The 22,920-nt window shown below is 40.3% G+C and overlaps 1 protein-coding gene across 2 annotated transcripts in view; it reads left to right on the top strand.

The window, feature by feature from the left end:
- lyst (lysosomal trafficking regulator) overlaps positions 1–22,920 on the top strand; it is a 316,053-nt gene that overhangs the window by 162,636 nt on the left and 130,497 nt on the right. For both annotated transcript variants that reach the window (XM_073056659.1, XM_073056660.1), the window contains exons 9-13: positions 13,259–13,479; positions 16,874–16,940; positions 17,097–17,206; positions 19,458–19,872; positions 21,437–21,590. In XM_073056659.1, the coding sequence (XP_072912760.1) occupies positions 13,259–13,479; positions 16,874–16,940; positions 17,097–17,206; positions 19,458–19,872; positions 21,437–21,590 (967 nt within the window). The remainder of the gene's footprint in view (positions 1–13,258; positions 13,480–16,873; positions 16,941–17,096; positions 17,207–19,457; positions 19,873–21,436; positions 21,591–22,920) is intronic.

The raw sequence follows: 22,920 nt of genomic DNA, 5'->3' as shown, positions 1-22,920 counted from the left end.
ACGTGAATCCCGTAGTAACCGATCCAAAGCTCCCCAGCCCCCCCGCAACATAAAAAAGTATATATATAAGAAGAAAAAAATACTATTCTCAATTAGTATTTCTAAAATTTTGCTTTTCTCCTCTATAATATCCATAAATGTCCATCGCTTCTGTTCGCTGACTATCTTCATCTTTAGTCCATTACGTTTGGAAGCCTCTATGTGTAATTAGTCAATAGATGAAAGTTTTTGTGCGAACTCCTCCACTTTTCGATAATCGGAAAAAAATCTTTTTCCCTCCTCCAAAAAAATTATCAGTGTTGCTGGGTGACGCATTATAAATTTATAACCTTTTCCCATAAGGCTTTTTTCACTGGGTTAAATTCCTTCTTTCTCTTCAAAAGGTTGTAACTTATATCAGGATAAAAAAGAACTGGTTTCCCTTCTATCATCAATGGCCCGTTTCTATTTTTGGCACTTTGGACAGCCGCCTTCAGGATCTTTTCTTTATCTTGGCATCTTAAGCATTTTATCAAAATTGATCGTGGATTTTGATCAGCTTGAGGTCTTGACCTTAAGGATCTATGAGCCCTTTCAATCTCAATTGGAGTTTCTCTTTCCATTTCCAATTTTTCAGGGATCCATTTTTGAAAAAATTTTATTGGATCTTCTCCTTCTATATCTTCTTTAAGTCCAACAATTTTAATATTATTTCGTCTACTAAAATTTTCAAGCTTATCAATTTTTTCCATAAATTGTTTTCTTTCTGATGTCCAAGCAGTATTTTCATTTTCCATTTTGTCCATTCTTTCAACCATGTCTTCCGTTTTAGTTTCCAAGTCCATAATTCTCTTTTCCATTTTTTCCTGTCTCTTTGTCATTTTATCAAGCATAATCTCCATATTTATCATTTTTTTGGAGTACTTTTTGATTACTTTTAATGTGTCTAATTTACGCATTATTTGCCTCAAAGTCTTTTCTATATTTCCAGAAGAACTTTTATCTCCCTCTTCGTCTGATCTTTCCAGAGAATCTGACTCTCCCTCAGAGTCACTTTCACTTTCTGTTGCAGTTGTAACTGGGCTTTGTAGTTCTGGTTGCTCCCGTTTGCGCATGCTCCTTCCTTCACGCTTGCGCAGTTGTCGTTGGTCTTTTCCTTTAGAAATGGCCGATGTTGCCGCAGTTTCCTGTTCCGTATCGCCGGTTGTATAATGTACCTGAGACCGCGGTTCTTTGGTAGATGTGGGCCTTGTTCCTGCTCCAACTTGCGTTGTCTTCCTGGTATTAGTTTTCTTCATCTTCTGTTTTTGAGGCATAGCTTGAAACAATCCGGTGTAGTTTATAAGTAACTTTTAGAAAGTATTGACTAACTTTTCTTCTCTTAAACATTAATTTATTAACTTTTTACGGGAGAGCTGGGTTCCAGCGTCTCGATCCTACGTCATCACGTGACGTCCCCCCCGTACCAAGAATTCTGACTGCTGACCCTTGCCCTTGAAAATGCTGTGGACCCAATCTGAGACTTTCCTGATTTTGGCACCAGAGAGGCAACATACAATCCAGATGTCACAGAACCTCATTTCTATTCCCCTAACTAAGAGATCGCCTATCAACACTGCAGTCCTCTTCACCCCTCTCCTTTTCTGAGCCACAGCACCAGACTCTGTGCCAGAGACACAGTCTCTGTGGCTCCCCCCTTTGCAGGTTGACCCCTTCAAAAGTATCTAAAAGTGTACAGTTGGCCCTCTGTATCCATGCGTTCCGTATCGGATTGAAAATATTCGAGAAAAAAATTCCAGAAAGTTCCCAAAAAAAAACTTGAATTTGCCGTGCGCTGAGTACTACACTGAATCCACGTGAATGAGGTGATGTGTAGACATACCCCGCTGTAGCCTCCTGCCATTTCACAGATCCTCAGTCTCTCTCCAGCACTCATTGTTGACCTCGCATCTTGTTTGTTTGCTACTTGTGTTGTGATCGAGAGGAAGGAGTTTAAGGCTAGTAAGGGATGGCTGGCTAGCTATGTAAAGCGCTACAGTCTCAAGAACTTAAAGATCATGGGAAAATTGGCATCGGCTGATGCCGAGGCAGCATCAGCGTTCCCAGAAGAGCTACGATGGTTGCGCCTGTACTGAACATGTACAGACTTTTTCTTGTCATTATTCCCTAAACAATACAATATAACAACTATTTACATAGCATTTACATTGCATTAGGTATTATAAGTAATCTTATAATATGCAAATACTACGCCATTTTATATAAGGGACGAGCATTCGCGGATTTTGGTATCCACGGGGGGGGGGGGGGGGGTGATCCTGGAACCAAATGCCCGCGGATCCTGAGGGACAACTGTATGCTTATTACTGAGGGGAATGGACACAGGTATTATCTGCACTGGCTTTTCATCTTCCCCCATTCTCCTGACAGTCGCCCAGTTACCTGTAACATCCCCCCCTTTAGCTCCTATCTATCACTTCCTCATTCTCCCATATGATTTGAAGATCAATGAGATGCAGCTACAGTTCCTTAATATGTTTTCTCAGGAGCTGAATCTCAGTGCAGCTGATGCAGATGTGTTTATCTGGGAGACTGGAGGTCTCCCATACTTCCTGCATACCACACAGAGTATCCACTGTGTGGGATCTGCTAGATGCACAGTTCTTTATGTTCACACGATTTTTTCATTTGTGATTTAGAAACAAACAACTATGGCATGGGAGCAATTGAACCTATTTATAAGCAGGATTTTCATTGTACACCTTGGCCAGATTAGGGCGCAGCATTAAGCACATACTGGAAGTTTGACTGATTTTCAAATTTTATCCCAAAAGCAAGCATGTTCAATTCTGGTATTTTAAATAGGAAAAGACCTTGGCTAGAAACTTTCATTGATTGCATTCAACAGATTATTTCACATATCAGTGGGAGTTTTCTGATTCATGATCAGTTGTCGTTGCATATTGCAAACTGTGTGTCCAGCAATTAAATTTAAAATATCCTGTTTATCACACTTTGCGTATATGGGCTCAGTTCAGGAAATGCTATGGTTTCCAGGGGTTTTCTGTTTCCAGCCCTGTCGCACATAATCACCTTTTTTTACCTACTACGTACGATTCAGCATTCCATGTTTGGTATAGGAAGGGCATTAGACATTTTGAAGATCTTTTCATTGATAATCGCTTCGCTTCTTTTCAGCAGCTCTCTGTTAAGTTCAATCTGACTAACGCTCATTTTTTCAGATATCTCCAAGTCCGACACTTTATTGCTCCTTTAATTCCTAATTTTCCTGAAATGCCTGTGAAAAATGCTATGGACCTATTTCTTTCCATTAATCCACTAGGTAAAGGTTTAATATCAATTATCAGAGATAAACTAGCAGCCTTACGACGGGCCCCTGTGGATAAAATTAAAATGGTCTGGGAGCAGGATTTAAATATCTCCTTATCCGATGAGAGCTGGGACTCAGTTCTCAAATCGATTAACTCAACCTCTCTCTGTGCTCGCCATTGCCTTTTACAGTTTAAGATTGTTCATGGAGCCCATATGTCTAAATCTAAACTATCTCGATTCTACCCTGGCATTAGTCCGCTCTGTGATAAATGCAAGAGGGGCGTGGCCTCTCTCATCCATATGTACTGGTTCTGTCCTAGCTTGGAGAAATTCTGGAAAGATGTCTTCACTACGTTATCGGGTATTCTGAATCAGCACCTAGAACCAAACCCCTTAATTGCTCTGTTCGGTTTTTGGGGCGAGACAGATTTATGTCTGGGTCCGACCAAATGCCGAATATTATCCTTTGCCTCTCTCCTGGCTAGATGCTTGATCCTCCTTAGATGGAGAGATGTTGCCCCGCCCACTCATGCGCAATGGCTTAACGACATTATGGCCTGCTTGGACCTCGAAAAAAATCATTATTCAGTTCTTAATTTGGATCTAAAGTTCCATAAGGACTGGGGACCTTTTATCGAGTACTTTCATAACCTTCCTCTTGACTAGGGTTTTTTTTTCTTCTTCTTTTCGGTCCCTTGCTTTCAGCTCCCTTTTTTTCCTGGTAGTAGGCATTATTATCCTCTGTTGCTAAGTGTATTCACAGTCTGGGAGTTTGACTGTCCTGACTTATACTCTCTATATTGTGTTGTGGTTGGTCTGGAGTTGTTGTTTTTTCTTGTGTTGTGGGGCTTGGGGAGGATACTAAGCTTACTTGTCTTTAATTTAGGTGCTTTTTTGTTAAATTCTCTTCCTTTGTAGCATATTGTTATTGTATGCTTAATTTTGCACTGTATTAATGTTCCTCATTGGGATTTGGGGTTTTTAATTTGTAAAATGTTTTGAAAGACTAATAAAAAAAAATAAAAAAAATATCCTGTTTATGTTGAGAGGGCATTAAGACAAGTAGCTTAGGAAAGAAAATTTCAGAAATGGATAGGTTGAGGACTTGGAAGTATTGGTCCTCTAAGGCACATTTTGGAACAGAGTTCAATTCTGTATTTTGTTGTTGCACATCCCATATCATTGAGTAAAGGCACATGGAGAAGGGTGAAGAGGGAGTGCAAGGGAAGATTATGAAGCTTTTTCCTGTGTAACAGCAATGGCAGTCACTCCTGCTTCCTAACACTCACTGACTTTTGGCACACTGCTAGTGTCTTCCACAGTTTAGACGGATGCATAGTACTGCCATTTCTTTGTCTCCCATTACTACTTCACCAACATCATTTTCCAGTGGTCCAATATCAACTCTCACCTCCCTTTTACTTTTTAAATAACTGAGAAATCTTTTAATATCCTGGTTTATATTATTGGCTTGACTGCCCTTAAATTTAATTTTTTCCCTTCTTACAGCTTTTTCAGTTGCCTTTGTTGGATTTCAAAGACTTCTCAATCATCCAGCTTCCACTCACTTTTCCTACCTTATATATCCTTTCCTTGGCTTTTATGTATTTCTTAACTTCCTTTGTCAGCTGTGGTTGCCTACCCCTGTCATTTGAGAATTTCTTCTTCTGTGGGACATTTCTATGCTGTGCCTTGTGAACTATTCCCAGAATCTTAAGCCACTTCTGCTCTGCCATCATCCCTACCGATATCCTCCAATCCACTTGGGCAAGCTCCTCTCTCATGCCTCTCTAATTCCCTTTATTCCATTGTGATACAAATACATGTGTTAATAAAACCATAAGATATTGGAGCAGAAGTAGGCCATTCTGCCCAGTAGGTCTTCTCTGCCATTCAATCATGGGCTAATCCAATTCTTCCAGTCATCCCCACTCCCCTGCTTTCACCCCATACCCTTTGATGCCCTGGCTAATCAAGAACCTATCTCTCTGCCTTAAATGCACCCAATGACTTGGACTCCACAGCTGCTCGTGGCAACAAATTCCACAGGTTTACTACCCTCTGACTAAAGTAATTTCTCTGCATCTCAGTTCTAAAAGGACGTTCTTCAATCTTGAAGTTGTGCCCTCTTGCCCGACCATGGGAAATAACTTTGCTATATCTCATCTGTTCAGGCCTTTTAACTTTCGGAATGTTTCTATGAGATCCCCCCTCATTCTCCTAAACTCCAGGGAATACAGCCCAAGAGCTGCTTGACATTCTTCATACAGTACCGTAGATTCCGGACTACAGAGCGCACCTGATTAAAAGCCGCTGGCTCTAATTTTAGAAATAAAATCAATTTTTTAATTGTAAAGGCCGCACCGGATTTTAGGCCACACCGCTACTTTTAAATATACATACGTATCGGTAACACAAATTACGTTGCATATACTTTTTTACTGAACAGCACGAACAACATTCCAATATCTCCTAGCGACTGGTAAAAATATATATACTGCAGCCTACCAGGAAAAGTTATTGATCGCCTTTAACTTAAAAGCAGCGTTTTCGCTCGGGTCTGACGCGCTTGCGTAACGTGATCGGGTCTAATCGGGTCTGACGCGCTTGCGTAACGCGATCGGGTCTAATCGGGTCTGACGCGCTCGGGTCTGACGCGCTTGCGTAACGCGATCGGGTCTAATCGGGTCTGACGCGCTCGGGTCTTGCTTTTCTTCGAGTATTTTCCATGTTGATGAGGGTGAGTACAAATGACTGATTTACAATAATTTAATTGTGAAAGTGCGCGTGATTTATCGTACAATTTAATTGGACCTCTGTGAACTACTCATCAATTTTATTGGTCTACTGTTACGAGGCAAAATGTTTACGAGGCGGCATGAAAAAAAACCATGTATTAGCCGCTCTGGATTAAAGGCCGCAGAGTTCAAAGCTGTTCAAAATGTGGGAAAAAAGTAGCGGCTTATAATCCGGAATCTACGGTAATTTCATTCGTGGAATCATTCTCGTGAATCTTCTCTGAACCCTCTCCAATGTCAGTATATCCTTTCTAAAATAAGGAGCCCAAAACAGCAAACAATACTCCAAGAGTGGTCTCAGGAGTGCGTTATAGAGCCTCATCATCATATCCTTGATCTTATATTCTTTACCTCTAAAAGTGAATGCCAACATTGCATTCACCTTCTTCACAACCGACTCAACCTGGAGGATCATTATCCTGTTGTAGAAACCATCCTCTTTTCATCTTCAGCTTTTTTACAGACAGTGTGATGTTTGCTTTCAGAATTTGCTGGTATTTAATTGAATTAATTCTTCCCTCTACCAGTTAAATGTTCCCCATGCCACTGGCTGCAACACAAGCCCAAAACAATATTGATCCACCCCCATGCTTAACAGTTGGAGAGGTGTTCTTTTCATGAAATTCTGTACCCTTTTTCCTCCAAACATTCCTTTGCTCATTGCGGCCAAAAAGTTCTCTTTTAACTTCATCAGTCCACTGGACTTGTTTCCAAAATGCATCAGGCTTGTTTAGATGTTCCTTTGCAAACTTCTGACGCTGAATTTTATGGTGAGGACGCAGGAAAGGTATTCTTCTGATGACTGTTCCATGAAGGTCATATTTGTGCAGGTGTTGCTGTATAGTAGAACAGTGCACCACCACTCCAGAGTCTGCTAAATCTTCCTAAAGGTCTTTTGCAGTCAAACAGGGGTTTTGATTTGCCTTTCTAGCAATCCTACAAGCAGTTCTCTCGGAAAGTTTTCTTGGTCTTCCAGACCTCAACTTGACCTCCACCGTTCCTGTTAACTGCTATTTCTTAATTACATTACGAACTGAGGAAACAGCTACCTGAAAAAGCTTTGTGATCTTGTAGCCTTCTCCTGCTTTGTGGGCATCATTTATTTTAATTTTCAGAGTGCTAGGCAGCTGCTGATTGTTGGGACAAGGTTTGAGGAGTCAGGGTATTTATAAAGCTTTGAAAGTTGCATCACCTGGGCTTTCCTAACGATGACTGTGAACAAGCCATAGCCCTAACAAGCTAATTAAGGTCTGAGACCTTTGTAAGAGTTATCTTGAGAGCTCAAATCTCTTGGGGTGCCCAAACTTTTGTATGGTGCTCCTTTCCTTTTTTTTCCACTCTAAAATTGTACAAAACAAAAATAGTACTCTAATCTTGCTTAACATGTTGAAAAGAGTGTTTCATCTTTAACTTTATGACTTTTGGAGATCAGTTCATCTTCTACTCACTTAATTTTGACCAGCGGTGCCCAAACTTTTGCATGCCACTGTATGTCTTGTACTAACCTCATTTTTCGCAGAAACTTTGGCCATTGCTGCTCTGCTGTCCTTCCTGCTAGTGTCTCTTTCCAGTCAACCTCGGCCAGTTCCCCTCTCATACCATTTTAATTTCCTTTATTCCACTGAAAAACAGACATATTGGAATTCAGTTTCTCCTCACATTTCAAAGTGAACTCAATTATATTGTGATCACTGTTCCCTAAGGGTTCCTTAACCTTAAGCTCTTAAGTTGCAGTATGAATTCAATCATATTATGATCACTGCCTCCCAAAGATTACTTTATGTTAAGCTTCTCAATAAGATATGCATTATTACTCAATACCCAATCTAAGGTAGCCTTTCCTTCAGTAGGCTCAAGCACAATCTCCTTTGAAAAGCCATCTTGTAGGCATTCAACAAATTTCCTCTCTTGCGATCCAACACCAACCTGATTTTTCCAATCCCCTTGCATATTGAAATCCCTCATTATAATTGTCTTCACCCTTATTACATGTGTTTTCCAGCTCCCTTTGCAATCTCACCTCACATCTTGACTACTATTTAGAGGCCTATATACTATTCCCGTAAATTTTTTTTAACCCTTGCAATTTCTTAACTCCATTCAACATTTTCTGACCGTATGTCACCTCTTTCAAAAGATATAATTACATCTCTTACCAACGGAGCCACACCACTGCCTATACCTTCCTGTCTGTCCTTTTGATACAAAGTATATCCTTTGATGTTAAGCTCCCAACTATGGCCTTCCCTCAGCCGCTCAGTGATGCCCACAATGTCATACTGACCAATCTCTAATTGCGCCACAAGTTTGTCTATTTTATTCCGAATGCTACTTTCTTTTAAATACGGTACTTTCAGTCCTGCATTCTTTGCCCTTTGAATGTTGCGACAGTGATACAATATAATTCTTTGTTCTGTCTGCATTGGCTTGTCCTTCCTTGCATTCATGTTTCACTCATCATCTACTTGTAAACCCGCTGACTCATCCTCGGCTCTATCATGCTGGTTCCCATCCCCTGCTATATTAGTTTAAACCACAACCAACAGCTCTAGTAAATCTGCCCGCAAGAATATTGGTCCTCCTCGGATTCAAGTGCAACCCATCACTTTTGTACAGGTCCCACCTGCCCCAGAAGAGGTTCCAATTATCCAGAAATCTGAGTCCCTGCTCCCTGCTCCAATTCTTCAGCCACACATTTATCTGCCTCCTCATTCTATTCCTATCCTCACTGTTGTGTGGCATAGGCAGCAAACCCAAGATCACCACCCTTGAGGTCCTGCTTCTCAGCTTCCTTCCTAACTCCCTGCTGTTTTCAGGACCCCCTCCCTTTTTCTACTTGTGGCATTGCTACCAGTATATACCATGGCTTCTGGCTGCTCATCCTTCCTTTTCAGGATATTGGTAATGTGTCCAGAAACATCTTGAACCCTGGCACCTGGGAGGCAAACTACCATCCGTCTTTGCTTTTTGCATTCACGGAATCACCTGTTTGTTCCCCTGACTATAGACCCCCTTTAACTGCTACCATCCACTTCAGTTCCCTACCCTTCTGAGCCACAGGGTCAGGCTCAGTGCCAGATGCATGGCCACTGTTGCTTCCCCCAGGTAAGTTCCCCCCCCCCAACCCAACAGTACACAAGCAGGAGTACTTATTGTTGAGGGGAACAGCCACAGGGGTGCTCTCCACTATCTGCTGTTCCCCCTTCCCTCTCATGACAGTCACTCATTTATCTGTCTCCTGTAGCTCCTGTCTATCACTACTTCGCTTTCCCTAACAAGCCAAAGGTCATCAAACTGCAGCTCCAGTTCCCTAACACGGTCTCTAAGGAACTGCATCTTGATGCACCTGGCGTAGATGTGGCCTTCGGGGAGACCAGGAGTCTCTGGAAATCCACATCTGCCACCCAGAACAGAACACTGGCTCTGTAGACATACCCCCTAAATCTCGATGATCTATGAGTATTGGAGAAGTACAGTCTACTCATGGATAGTCAACATGGCTTTGTGAAGGGAAGATTGTGACTCACAAGCCTGATAGAGTTTTTTGAAGAGGTAACAAAAGAAATTGATGAGGGTAGGGCAGTGGATGTGGTCTACATGGACTTTAGCAAAGCATTTGACAAGATTCTTCATGAGAGACTCATCCAGAAAGTCATGAGGCATGGGATAAGTGGAACCTTGGCTGTTTGGATAAAAAAATTGGCTTAAAGGAAGAAAGCAGAGGGTAGTTGTGGAAGGAAAGTATTCTGCCTGGAGGTCGGTGACTAATGGAGTGCTGCAGGGATCTGTCCTGGGACCCCTGCCATTTGTGATTTTTATAAATGACCTGGATGTAGAGGTGGAAGGATGGGTGAGTAACTTTGCGGATGACACGAAGATTGGAGGAGTTGTGGATGGAGCTGTAGGTTGTGGAAGGTTACAAGAGGATATAGACAGGCTGCAGAGTTGGGCAGAAAAATGGCAGATGGAGTTCAATCCAGACAACTGTGAGGTGATGCATTTTGGAAGGATAAACCAGAAGACCGAGTACAGGATTAATGGTCAGTTACTGAAGAGTGTGGATGAATAAAGGGACCTTGGGGTTCAAATCCATACATCCCTCAAGGTCGCTGCACAGGTTGATAGGGTAGTTAAGAAGGCCTATGGGATGCTAGGTTTCATTAACGGGGATTGAGTTCAAGAGTAGAGAGGTCATGTTGCAACTCTACAAATCTCTGGTGAGATTGCACTTAGAGTATTGTGTTCAATTCTGGTCACCTCATTATAGGAAGGATGTGGAAGCTATGGAGAGGGTGCAGAGGAGATTTACCAGGATGTTGCCTGGTTTGGAGAACAAGTCACGAAGCAAGGTTAGCAGAGCTAGGACTTCTCTCTTTGGAGCATAGAAGAATGAGAGGGGACTTGATAGAGGTCTACAAGATTATGAGAGGCATAGATAGGGTGGATAGTCAGTACCTGTTTCCCAGGGCACCAATAGCAAACACCAGAGGGCATATGTAAATTTAGGGGAGACATCAGGGGTAAGTTTTTTACACAGAGGGTTGTGAGTGCCTGGAATGACTTGCCAGGGATGGTGGTGGAGGCTAAAACATTAGGGGTATTTAAGAGCCTTTTGGACAGGCACATGGAGAAAAATGGAGGGTTATGGGGTAGTGTGGGTTTAGTACTTTTCTTAAGGGTTATATGGGTCAGCACAACATGGAGGGCTGAAGGGCCTGTACTGTGCTGTAGTGTTCTATGGTTCAAGATTTAAATAAAAAATGAGGAATGAACTAACTTACTTATCTTGCTTACGGCTGTTTTCACCGAAGCCCTGCTGAGCCAAAGCCTTCCTACTCTGCCTCAGACTACTCCAACAACAACTGCTCCCACAATGCCTGCTCCACTAGGCGGTACCTCTCTTTTATTGCAACTGGGTTTTCTGTTGAAAATCTTTGTTAGACCTGCGCGGGAATGCTCCTGTTGCATCTGCATGGTACTCCAATCAGTGACATCAAATATCTAGTTTTTAGAAGGGAACTGAAGTCAGATCAAAGGTAAAAACACAAGAGAATCTTGGGCACTGCACTAAACCATATTGTACCATTGTATCTCCAACTTGTTTTATAATATGAAAAAATGGATATCATTCCAGAGAATGTTATGGCTTGATAGCTAATGATCTCCATAGAAGATAAACAAAAGACTCAAAGAGTGTGTAGATGTAATAATTATTTAACCAGTGTTTGAAATAAATCTGTTTTCATTTCATTGTGAATTAATTCTATGTATATAAAAAGGTTGAGTCATTTTGGTAGATCATTTTTATTGTACTGTCCATGTTAAGAAAACTTGTTTTAATATAGATTGGATAGAAAGCATATCACATGCAGTTTTAAAAGAAAAAGCTTTGGTGTTCTATTAATAGGAAAAGTAGTGGTAATAAGCTGAATCTAACAGAATCTACTGAATTACTTGGAGCAACTAGAAAAGGGAAGTGAGAAGATGACCGACGAGAATAAAAAGAGAGAGATTAATGGAGATTAAGAGATGTAAAGTGTCTGAGCTGCTTTCTCATAACCATTGTAAATGTACAAAAACTATGCATAGCTTGGCCATTCAGCTTTGCTCTTTGCCCAGGAATTTAAGCTCAATAAAATATGGCCAAATTTGTTCTTGAAATATTGATAACCTGTGACAACAAAACCGTACCCTGCTAATGCATCAAAGGAATAAAGACCCAAGATGTAATTTGGATTTAGGCAAGGTTAGATTTGGTCCTGAGGGATAATAGACTTGACAGTTTCTGGTGGATGTGGAACTGACACGCTGTAGAATCCTTGGGAGTGAAAAAGTTAATAGTAGGATGGATAATTAAGGCAGTGGACGAGTTGCATTTAAATTTCTTGCAGAAGAGGCAATGCTACTATTTTGAAGGGGAATGACGAGCACTTGAAAAGGATAAACCAGCTATGGTTACAGTGAATACAGTGCACAGACTTGAGAAGCAAATGATAATTAGATTTCCTGTCTCTCATACATTTGATTTAAAAAAAAATAAAGTTCAAGTAAATTTATTATTAAAGTACATGTGTGTCATCATATGCAACCCTGAGAGTCATTTTCTTGTGGGCATACACAGTAAGTCCAAGAAACACAATAGAATCAATGAAAGACTGCAGCCAGCAGGATAGACACACAACTAATGCACAAAAGAACAAACAATGCAAATTGAAAAGAGAGAATAATACATAAATAAATAAGCAATAAATATCAAAAACATGAAATGAAGGGTCTTTGAAAGTGAGTCCATTGATTGTAGAACAGTTTAGTGATGGGGTGAATGAAGTTACCCCCTCTGGTTCGAGAGTCTGATGGTTGAGGGTTAATAACTGTTCCTGAACCTGGTGGTGTGGGTCCTGAGTCCCTTGAACCTCTTTCCTGATGACAGCAGTGAGAACAGAGCATGTCCTGAGTGGTGGGGTAATAGAATTTGATGAAAATACCTCATTTGTTCCTCATTATGGTTGGTATGAAACTAGTAATATGTATTTGAATATATTTGAATTGATATCTTTATTCAAGTTCAAGTTTTATTGTCGGTCCTTCAACCTCACATATGTATGCAGGTAAATGTAACATCTTTCCTCTGGAGCCAAGGTGCAAACACCATAGATACAGTCACAAAATAATATTAGCACATGCCCCTGAGTGGCATGTACTGAAGATTGACAGGTTAACAATTTTGATAATTTTCATAGTATTAGAATTAATATAATATTGATCATTTTTACCAAACATTAGTTGATAAAGGTTTTTTTATTCAGCTTTACTTTGTGTTAAGACAAACCTATTCTTAACCATTTATGACATAAATTGAGTAGTGTATTTTGTTATGCCTTTATTTAGGAACTCTTCCTCAAAGGGATGTGAGAACAGTCTTTGAATATGCTTTAAGGCAGAAGGAAATAGATCATTAAAGTTTGTTGGGAGTAGGCTACCTTGTAGGGGTAAAGTTACAATCAGATCTGCCACGTCCTTCTAAGTGGTGGAGTAGGGCAGAGGGGCTGAATTGTTTACTCATGCCTCTAATTCAGATGTTCAGCTTTACTTCTAATCCCAAATTTACATTGAAGTTAATTACAAAATGTGCAATTTCTTTTTTACAGATGGAACACCAGAGCTCTCTTCCATAACTCAGTCATCTCGTTATCTTGGGAATCCTCCTGAGTGTACACTGGGTGACCTGGTGTATCCTGAGATCTGTATGCTTGAGCTCACCCTATTGAGTGTCAGCAGTTCCACCCCTGATGTCCTAACCTATGTGTTCAGGAGTCTGCTGGAAATTGTTAAACACAATGAAGAAAATGCTGTCTCCATTTACCAGCAGGTAAAATTGAGTACAAGAGTAAAAATGGTGTAAAATTAATTTTTCAGTCACTTTCTGTGCTAACTATTCAAAAATAGTACTTTTAATTGATAAATTTAATTAAAATAGCAGATTGTTTTATGTAAGCACAATATTCACTATATCAAATGAATGGTTTAGATTTCAGTCAACTTGCATTAATTGCTCCTGCTATTCCATGAGCTGGAACTACTTGTGCAATATATTCTACTTCAGTGGAGAGCAGTTCAGAAACAGAGAGGCTCCTGTCTGCACCTATGCTTGCTGCCTGAATGAGAACACACACAAAATGCTGGTGGAACACAGCAGGCCAGTCAGCATCTATAAGGAGAAGCACTGTCGACGTTTCGGGCCAACTGACTTCGTCAGGACTAACTGAAAGGAAAGATACTGAGAGATTTGAAAGTAGGAGGGGGAAGGGGAAATGCGAAATGATAGGAGAAGACCGGAGGGGGTGGGATGAAGCTAAGAGCTGGAAAGGTGATTGGCAAAAGTGATACAGAGCTGGAGAAGGGAAAGGATCATGGGACAGAAGGCCTAGGGAGAAAGAAAGGGGGAGGGGAGCACCAGAGGGAGATGGAGAACGGGCAGAGTGATGGGCAGAGAGAGAGAAAAAAACAAACAACTAAATATGTCAGGGATGGGGTAAGATGGGGAGGAGGGGCATTAACGGAAGTTAGAAAAGTCAATGTTCATGCCATCAGGTTGGAGGCTACCCAGCCGGTATATAAGGTGCTGTTCCTCCAACCTGAGTGTGGCTTCATCTTGACAGTAGAGGAGGCCATGGATAGACATATCAGAATGGGAATGGGACGTGGAATTAAAGTGTGTGGCCACTGGGAGATCCTGCTTTCTCTGGCGGACCGAGCTTAGGTGTTCAGCGAAAAGGTCTCCCAGTCTGCATCGGGTCTCGCCAATATATAAAAGGCCACACCGGGAGCACCGGACGCAGTATACCACACCAGCCGACTCACAGGTGAAGTGTCACCTCACCTGGAAGGACTGTCTGGGGCTCTGAATGGTGGTGAGGGAGGAAGTGTAAGGGCAGGTGTAGCACTTGTTCCATTTACAAGGACAAGTGCCAGGAGGGAGATCGGTGGGAAGGGATGGGGGGGGATGAGTGGACAAGGGAGTCGTGTAGGGAGCGATCCCTATGGAAAGCAGAAGGGGGGGGGGAGGGAAAGATGTGCTTAGTAGTGGGATCCAGTTGGAAGTGGCAGAAGTTACGGAGAATTATACGTTAGACTTGGAGGCTGGTGGGGTGGTAAGTGAGGACAAGGGGAACCCTATCCCGAGTGGGGTGGCGGGCGGATGGGGTGAGGGCAGATGGGCGGGAAATGGGAGAGATGCGTTTGAGAGCAGAGTTGATGGTTCATTTGTTTAAAAAATGAAGTCATCTCCTTTGTCCTGGAATGAAAAGCCTCATCCTGAGAGCAGATGTGGCAGAGACAGAGGAATTGTGAGAAAGGGATAGCATTTTTGCAAGAGACAGGGTGGGAAGAGGAATAGTCCAGGTAGCTGTGAGAGTCTGTAGGCTTATAGTAGATATCAGTAGATAAGCCGTCTCCAGAGATGGAGACAGAAAGATCAAGAAAGGGGACGGAGGTGTCGGAAATGGACCAGGTAAATTTGAGGGCAGGGCGAAAGTTGGAGGCGAAGTTAATGAAGCCAACGAGCTCAGCATGCGTGCAGGAGGCAGCACCAATGCAGTTGTTGATGTAGCGAAGGAAAAGAGGGGGACGGATACCCGTATAGACTTGGAACATGGACTGTTCCACATAGCCAACAAAAAGGCAGGCATAACTGGGACCCATACTGGTGCCCATGGCTACACCCTTGGTTTGGAGGAAGTGGGAGGAGCCAAAGGAGAAATTATTGAGAGTAAGAACTAATTCCGCTAGACGGAGGAGAGTGATGGTAGAGGGGAATTGGTTAGGTCTGGAATCCAAAAAGAAGCGAAGAGCTTTGAGACCTTCCTGGTGGGGGATGGAGGTATATAGGGACTGGATGTCCATAGTGAAAATAAGGAGTCCCATTCCCATTCTGATATGTCTATCCATGGCTTCCTCTACTGTCAAAATGAAGCCACACTCGGGTTGGAGGAACAACACCTTATATACTGGCTGGGTAGCCTCCAACCTGATGGCATGAACATTGACTTCTCTAACTTCCGTTAATGCTCCTCCTCCCCATCTTACCCCATCCCTGACATATTTAGTTGTTTGTTTTTTTTCTCTCTCTCTGCCCATCACTCTGCCTGTTCTCCATCTCCCTCTGGTGCTCCCCTCCCTCTTTCTTTCTACTTAGGCCTCCCGTCCCATGATCCTTTCCCTTCTCCAGCTCTGTATCACTTTTGCCAATCACCTTTCCAGCTCTTAGCTTCATCCCACCCCCTCCGGTCTTCTCCTATCATTTCACATTTCCCCCTCCCCCTCCTACTTTCAAATCTCTCAGTATCTTTCCTTTCAGTTCATCCTGACGAAGGGTCTCAGCCGGAAATGTCGACAGTGCTTCTCCTTATAGATGCTGACTGGCCTGCTGTGTTCCGCCAGCATTTTGTGTGTGTTGTTTGAATTCACAGCATCTGCAGATTTCCTCATGTTTGCCTGAATGACTCTCTGTTTTATCATGATGGTTTGAGACAGCGCGGAACGGGCCCTTCTGGTGCTTCAAACTACGCCACCCAGCAACCCCCGATTAACCCTCGCCTAATCACGGTTATTATAGCCAGGGGTGGTAACGGCGACAAGCTACATGCATAAACTGACAAACAATCAATGTGCAAATGAAGACAAATGCTCAAATACAAATAAACAAACGAACATAAATAATGCTGAGAACATGAGTTGTAGAGTCCTTGAAATTAAGTCTGTTGTCTCTCTCAGCATACCCTTAAGTTGCTTTTTTAGAAAAAAGACCTTGCCAAAGATGGGAGTTAAGTATTCTGTCTGTGAATGTTTCTCTTGAAGTATTTCTCCCAAGGACACTGGAGTCTTTTGGAAATTTCCTGTCTGGGAGGGAAAGTGGAAAGCAGGCAACTGGAGCTAGGCACGAAGTTGAGATTATTGTCATATGCACAGGTGCATGTGCAGTATCACAGACATATAGCATCAGATAACAACATTTACAATTAAAATTAAGCTGAACATTAATTATACGCAATAATGCACAATCTTTACAAGAAAGAACACAATGTCCTTGCCTTTATGGAATATGTTTAGAAAGCATCCCCTGGTCACTGACGTAGTTAAGTACTGTGCTGGAAATGTTTTGAACTGTTCCTGTCCAAACAAGTAATCAAGAGAATTTTCTTTTTTATAATGAAGTGTAAGTCTGCATTTATGACATTTCTAAACTGTGTTTTGCTTCATTTCAGGGAGCAGTAACAACTATTTTAAATGGTTATCAGAATATTTTGAGCCAGTCTGGGATGAATTTGGAGGGTATGTATAAACGTTTGCTGAGACCTAATTGTGTTATTAAAGTGCATCACCAGAGTGCAGTGATCTGTGAATTCTGCTTTCTATTTAAATCTGTTACCCCCTAGCAGATAGCAATCAATTCCAAGAACCAGTAATAATCTTTCCTTGGTTTTACAGAGTGCCAGGCAGTTCTTGTGGAATTGTTGGTGACTTTAACTAAGTCCAGGCTGTCAGCAGAAGAATTGGCCTTTCTCCTGAGATTATTTTTGGAAAAGACCTCTCCAACTGTGAGTACGAATTGCTGTATTTAAATTTTTCAAAGCTGAATTCAGCAGCCAGATTAGTCAGTTATTTTCAGCCAGTCATATAATTTTTGTAAAGAAAAACAGTGGAATCCAAGGGAAAGTGTGCTTAAAAGTGCTATTCTGAATGACATCATGTATTCTAACATAGAAAGTTCCAAATAACCAAACCGCAAAACATTCTGGTGGTCACAGTTTTATGGGAGATTAAATGACATGATCTTTGAGCAGTTTCTATCTAGGAAGGTTTTAACTATTGTATTTGATTTGTCTTGTATCTTCTTTGATTCTGCAAAAATAAATAAATATATGATGAGTGTCCAAACCACCACCTCTCCAGAAAAATTATCTATATTTCAGATGACAACTGTACTCTAATATCCAGTATCCTGTTTGTTGAAGGAACAATGCTTATGTTTTTAAGTTTACTATTTTGTTTGTCAATATATCGACTTTAAAAGAAACATGAAAGCAAGCAAAAGCAGGTGTTGACAAGATGATGAAAAATAACAAAAATGAGCATGTGAAACAATTGTTTGGAGTTTATCAAATTTATTGTGCATTTCTTTTGCTTTATGATTCATTGCACCAAAGTTAATTGCAGTTTGTTAGGTATGGTGTTCCAGTGAATTTTGAAGTGTACACCATGTTGGCTGTAGCCAATAATTCAGAAAGATATGATTGATACTTAGGTGGCAAGCTTGGACCTGGGATGTGAGAATGTATTAAGAGGAGCCTTTGTGTCTCTTCTGTTCAAGATTGTAGCTAATAGTCTACCTCAACATTAATTTCCTGCCTTGTTCCATCTATTTTCATTTTTCCAAGACACAAATCTGTTAAACTCAGTTTTGAAATCAATGAATGACTGAGCTTCCAGCCTTTGACAGCATGATAGTGTAGTGGTTAGTGCACTCATTTTACAGCGCCAGTTCTTAGGTCAGGGTTCTATTCCCACTGCTCCTTTGAAGAAGTTTGTACGTTTTTCCTGTGACCGTGTGGATACCATGGTTTCCTTCCACGTTCTAAAGATTTATGGTTAGGGTTAGTAAGTTGTGGGCATGCTATGTTGGCACCACAAGCATAGCCATGCTTGTGGGCTGCCCAGCATAGTCCTCACTGATTTGATTTAATGCAAATTATGCGTTTCATTGTACATATCGCAAATAAAGCTAATTTTTATTCTTTTAGTGGAGAGAATTCAATAGATTTTTTTCACTCAGTGATGAATCTTCTCATTTGAATGTCTACCTGTTGAGATTATGGCTCCTAATTCCACATTCTTCATTCAGAGGAATTCCTCCACTGTGGTGTTTGTTTAGTCCTTTAAGAATTTTGATTGTTTTGGTGACATTATTTTGCATTTTAAAATACAGCCTCAATGTACTCATTCTCTCTGCATATGAAGAGCTAACCATCCCAAGAACTGTCTGAACAATCTTTAATGTAACCCTGTCTAGCAAGTGCATCTTAAAATAAGATGATCAGAATTTTACTTGGATGTGGTCAGACCAAGGCCTTCTGGACCTGCATATTAGCTTTCATTACCTTGTGTATAAGGTCCCTTTGTATGCCAACAATTTCTTGTTATTTTTCATATAAAAAGTATTCAACATTGCTAATTAAGAGATGGTAGTACAGCTGTTAGTACACTCAAGTGTTCGACTCGAGGTGGAGCTCCAGTAAGTTTATTTTTTAATGTTTTAATTTACTAATTGAAAAATTATTTTATAATTTTAAACCTGCTTTGCAGTCTCTAGTTAGTTTTGAATGTCAGTGTCACTTAAAAATTGATTCGAGGCCTTCCTAGCATTGAAGTTCCACATCAGCTTTGCTTCCTGTTAAAAGCTGTCAGAGTTCAGGAGTTTGCTTGTTGCTGAGTTCTCACTATGTAAAGGTAAAGAAAAGATGAAGATTAGCTTTATTTGTCACATGTACATCAAAACCTACAATGAAATGTATGGTTTGCATCATATGTATAGTGTGCTGGGGGCAACTCGCAAGAGTTACCATGGTTCTGGCGCCAACATAGCAAGACCACACATGCAGAGAGTCAGCTCATTCAGCACTGTACCTGACCCAAATAAGTGTGGATGGGTGATGTCTGAATCAGCACACTAATGCAGGGCTCTAAGCAAAAATATTAATGTCTTGCAGTTGTTATCTTCATCTTGGAGTAGTTGCTACATGTTTTGTACAATGCCATTTTGAGGTATTAGTTTTTGTTTTTGTATTTCAGAAAATACTACTTAGAGGAATTCTGAGCATAGTGGAAGCGAATATAAACATGGACCCAATGCAGTACCTTACTTTCCCAATAATGTTGAACACAAATACTTTCAGTAACATTTCATCTGTTCAGAAAGCCAGCTCTGCTACCAGCAGCAAGACCTCCAACCTTCTAAAGCGTGTCAAGTTCCCACAAAACAGAAGAGAGACAGAACTTGAGAGATTATCATCACCTTGGCATGTGGCTGCACTTCACCTGCCAGTTGTTGGTCAGAACTGTTGGCCTCATATGTCAGATGGCTTTAGTGTTTCTCTGTGGTTAAAGGTGGAGGTATCCAAAGGGACAGAAGGGTTAATTAAAAAAGTGAGAAAACAAAGACGAAATTGGCTGGCTACTTCCAGAGATAAGAGTACTGACGATGTTGGTAAGAATGGATTTAATATTTTATTCTTTATTTGAAAATAATGTATCATGAAATATTTTTTCAAAGAACTTTCTGTAAGTCATTTGGTAGTATTAGGTGCATTGTGGAAATATGTGTGCAATTTAGCTTTTTTGTTTGATTTCACTGCAAACAGTTGTTCAGCTGTAATATTTTTCAGGAGATTGTGAGCAGGGCTAAGTGCAACTTGTTTACACTAGATAAAGTTCTTAAATAACTCTTTAATGCCATGCGAGAGACATAATGACTGATGGTAAACCAAAGCTGTAATTGCTTTCTGTCTGGAAGATGTGAGATGCGTCATTTTGTTTTTCTTTAGCATCAAACAATTTTGAAAAGTAATGATTATATAAATTTTGACCTTTATGTTGCACCAAAGGTCATTATGATGTCATAACAAAATACTTGGGAGTTTTCCACAAATTTTGGCATCACATGAGAACAAAAGATGCTTTTTACTTTACTGTTTTTGCATGCCTACGACAGAGACACGAGATTTCAGTTCATTAGCAGTTAACTCAGTTTTCTCAATGTTACTGTGAAAATGACAGCTGCACTGGTGACTGATACATTTAGAGCCTGATACAGTTAAAACTTCTAAGGGAAGCTAGGAATAGGATGGACTCAGTGAATATTTAGGGTAACCTGAAATGATTGAATATCTTGTGAATATTTGTCACGCAGCAGATATAGGGTAGATAGACTAATCCCGCATGCGTTTTCTGGATATAAATGAAATGAAATTTTAAAAATATACCATGTAGCTTTCACAATAGTAAGTCCTTCGAACTTTGTAGTCAGTAAAATAAGTTTTCTCATTGTTGACATGCAAGTAAGAAGTTAGCAAGCTTAGATTCAGCAAAGTGTGTATACTAATTTTAATCCATTCTGTCAGCACTACCTTTGGTTCTAAGTTGTGGGATAAATTTGGTCTAGGAGATGAGAAAGAACTCTGCTTCTGACAATAAGTCATGCAGTCTTTTGCATCTTACAAGGCAGCTAGGACCTCAGCTAAACATCTCAATTGAAAGACATTGTCTTATTATTGAGTACTCCTTTAATGTAGCATGGAGATTCCAGTCAATGAGCTCATATCTTTGGGATTGGATTTGAAGAGTATTTGAAGTTCAAAGTAAATTTATTATCAAAATACGTGTATTCTACCCTGAGATTCATTTTCTTGCAGGCATTCACAGTAGAACAAAGAAATGCAATGTATTAAACTAGAGCAGATACTTCATGATCCACGATTCTTTCAAGGGTGGAAAAATGCTTAGGAGTGGAGGACCTTGAGTTTTCTCTGCTGCAGTCCATAATTTGCACTGAGATCAAAATAAGATGAATCTGACAAGGTGTACAGTAGATTTTGGTTTTTACTAAATTTTACTGGTTTTTGGTGAAGATTATATCTGATTGTTCAATCATGTACTTGACAATTCTGATAATAGCTGCCTGTAATACTTTCTGTTGTACTGATAATGACATTGGAAAATGTGTCTGCTCATCCATGCTAGTGATGCTAATATAGATATCTTTTGTTTTGCAGAAGATGGAAAATCAGCTGGGTTATATTGCAGCGGAGTTTCGGATTCTTCTGCTAAATTGATGGAAGATGGTTGTCTTCATGTGATTTCCTTAGGCTCTAAAACAACAATGCTGCAAGTTTGGGCCGATTTCAACACAAATGGCTTTATATTCAGGTAGTGTGAACAGCTGAATGATAATGCAGCACAGAGTGCAAATTCCTCAAATCAATAGGCTGCACTGAGGTTTTGAAGGAAAGTGTATTATTATTATTATAAAAATGGATATTTATGCTAACTACATAATGCTTGTTCCCAAGAATATGTGAGAGTATTGGTAGTTTTGGAGAGCTTTCAGTAACAAATCATTTGAATTTTTTTGAAACTCATTCATTCCTGATCACCATGCATTTTCTTTGCGAACAATGGAAGTAACTCAATGTACAGTAAGCCACTTTGTTAGAGTGGGATGTCGATTTAAATTGTCAACCCAAAAAAGTGCATCGAAGTTTAGATAAAGTATCTAGTTAGACATCAAATATGCTGCTAATTATTTTGATTTTTTTTATTGCTACTGTGGCTTTATCTTTCTAGGAATGCTTTTTATATCTTTTGTACTTTCTAGCAATGCTTTTTATATCTTTTGTACTTGCTGCAGAGTTGGTTTAAAAAGTCATGTACTTCTCTGCTCATTTGCTGCTGAAACCTTTGTACATTCTTTAGTTGCTTATAGATTTGACAGCAATTTGTGCATTGTAATAACCATCTCTTGTTCTGCCTATTATCAACAAGTCACTCAGTACTCTGTCCCTTATGTCCTGTTATAAGACAACTGATCACCTTGTCTTCCTCTATTCAATGGCATACTTAAACTTTCAAATAAGCAGAGTCTCCATTTTAACATTCTCCTCTGCTTCAGTCCTACAGCTAAGAAATTTGTACTGTTTCTAGATGATATCATAATTTAATCACTTCGCAATAGGTAGCTGTATATTTAACTGCTCGGGGCCCAAGCTCTCGAACTCCAAACCCTAAATCTCTGTCTACACTTTTTTTTTGCTTTAAAATCTCTGTTAAACATTACTCTGGGTAACCTCCCGTAATGTCTTCTAAGATGGACGGTGTCAAATTTCATTACTGGTACTCTTGTCAACCATGTGGTGATGCACACTCCTGAAACCTGTAAGCAAAATACAAGTTGATGTAGTTGTGTAGTTACTTAAGGAGTGTTGTATTTTTTATGATTCAAGGGATATTAAACTGAAGTATCTGATCTCTCAGATAAAGGAAAGCAGGGGTGGTATCCACACAATATTTAATCCTTGGTCAACATTACTAAAATGGACAATGTTATTAAAATACCTTCCATTCAGAAGCCCTGTGCAATGTTTTGTAATTTTGCAGTGACTTTTGCAATTTATCTTGTATTATAATTACTGTGTTTCAAAGCTGCTTCACTTTTTAAGTGTTCAAGGTGTTCTTAGCTTGTGAAAGGCACTATATAAAT

Source organism: Hemitrygon akajei, chromosome 9, assembly GCF_048418815.1.
Source record: "Hemitrygon akajei chromosome 9, sHemAka1.3, whole genome shotgun sequence".
Classification (NCBI taxonomy): Eukaryota; Metazoa; Chordata; class Chondrichthyes; order Myliobatiformes; family Dasyatidae; genus Hemitrygon; species Hemitrygon akajei.
This window is presented reverse-complemented; position numbering and strand designations above follow the sequence as displayed.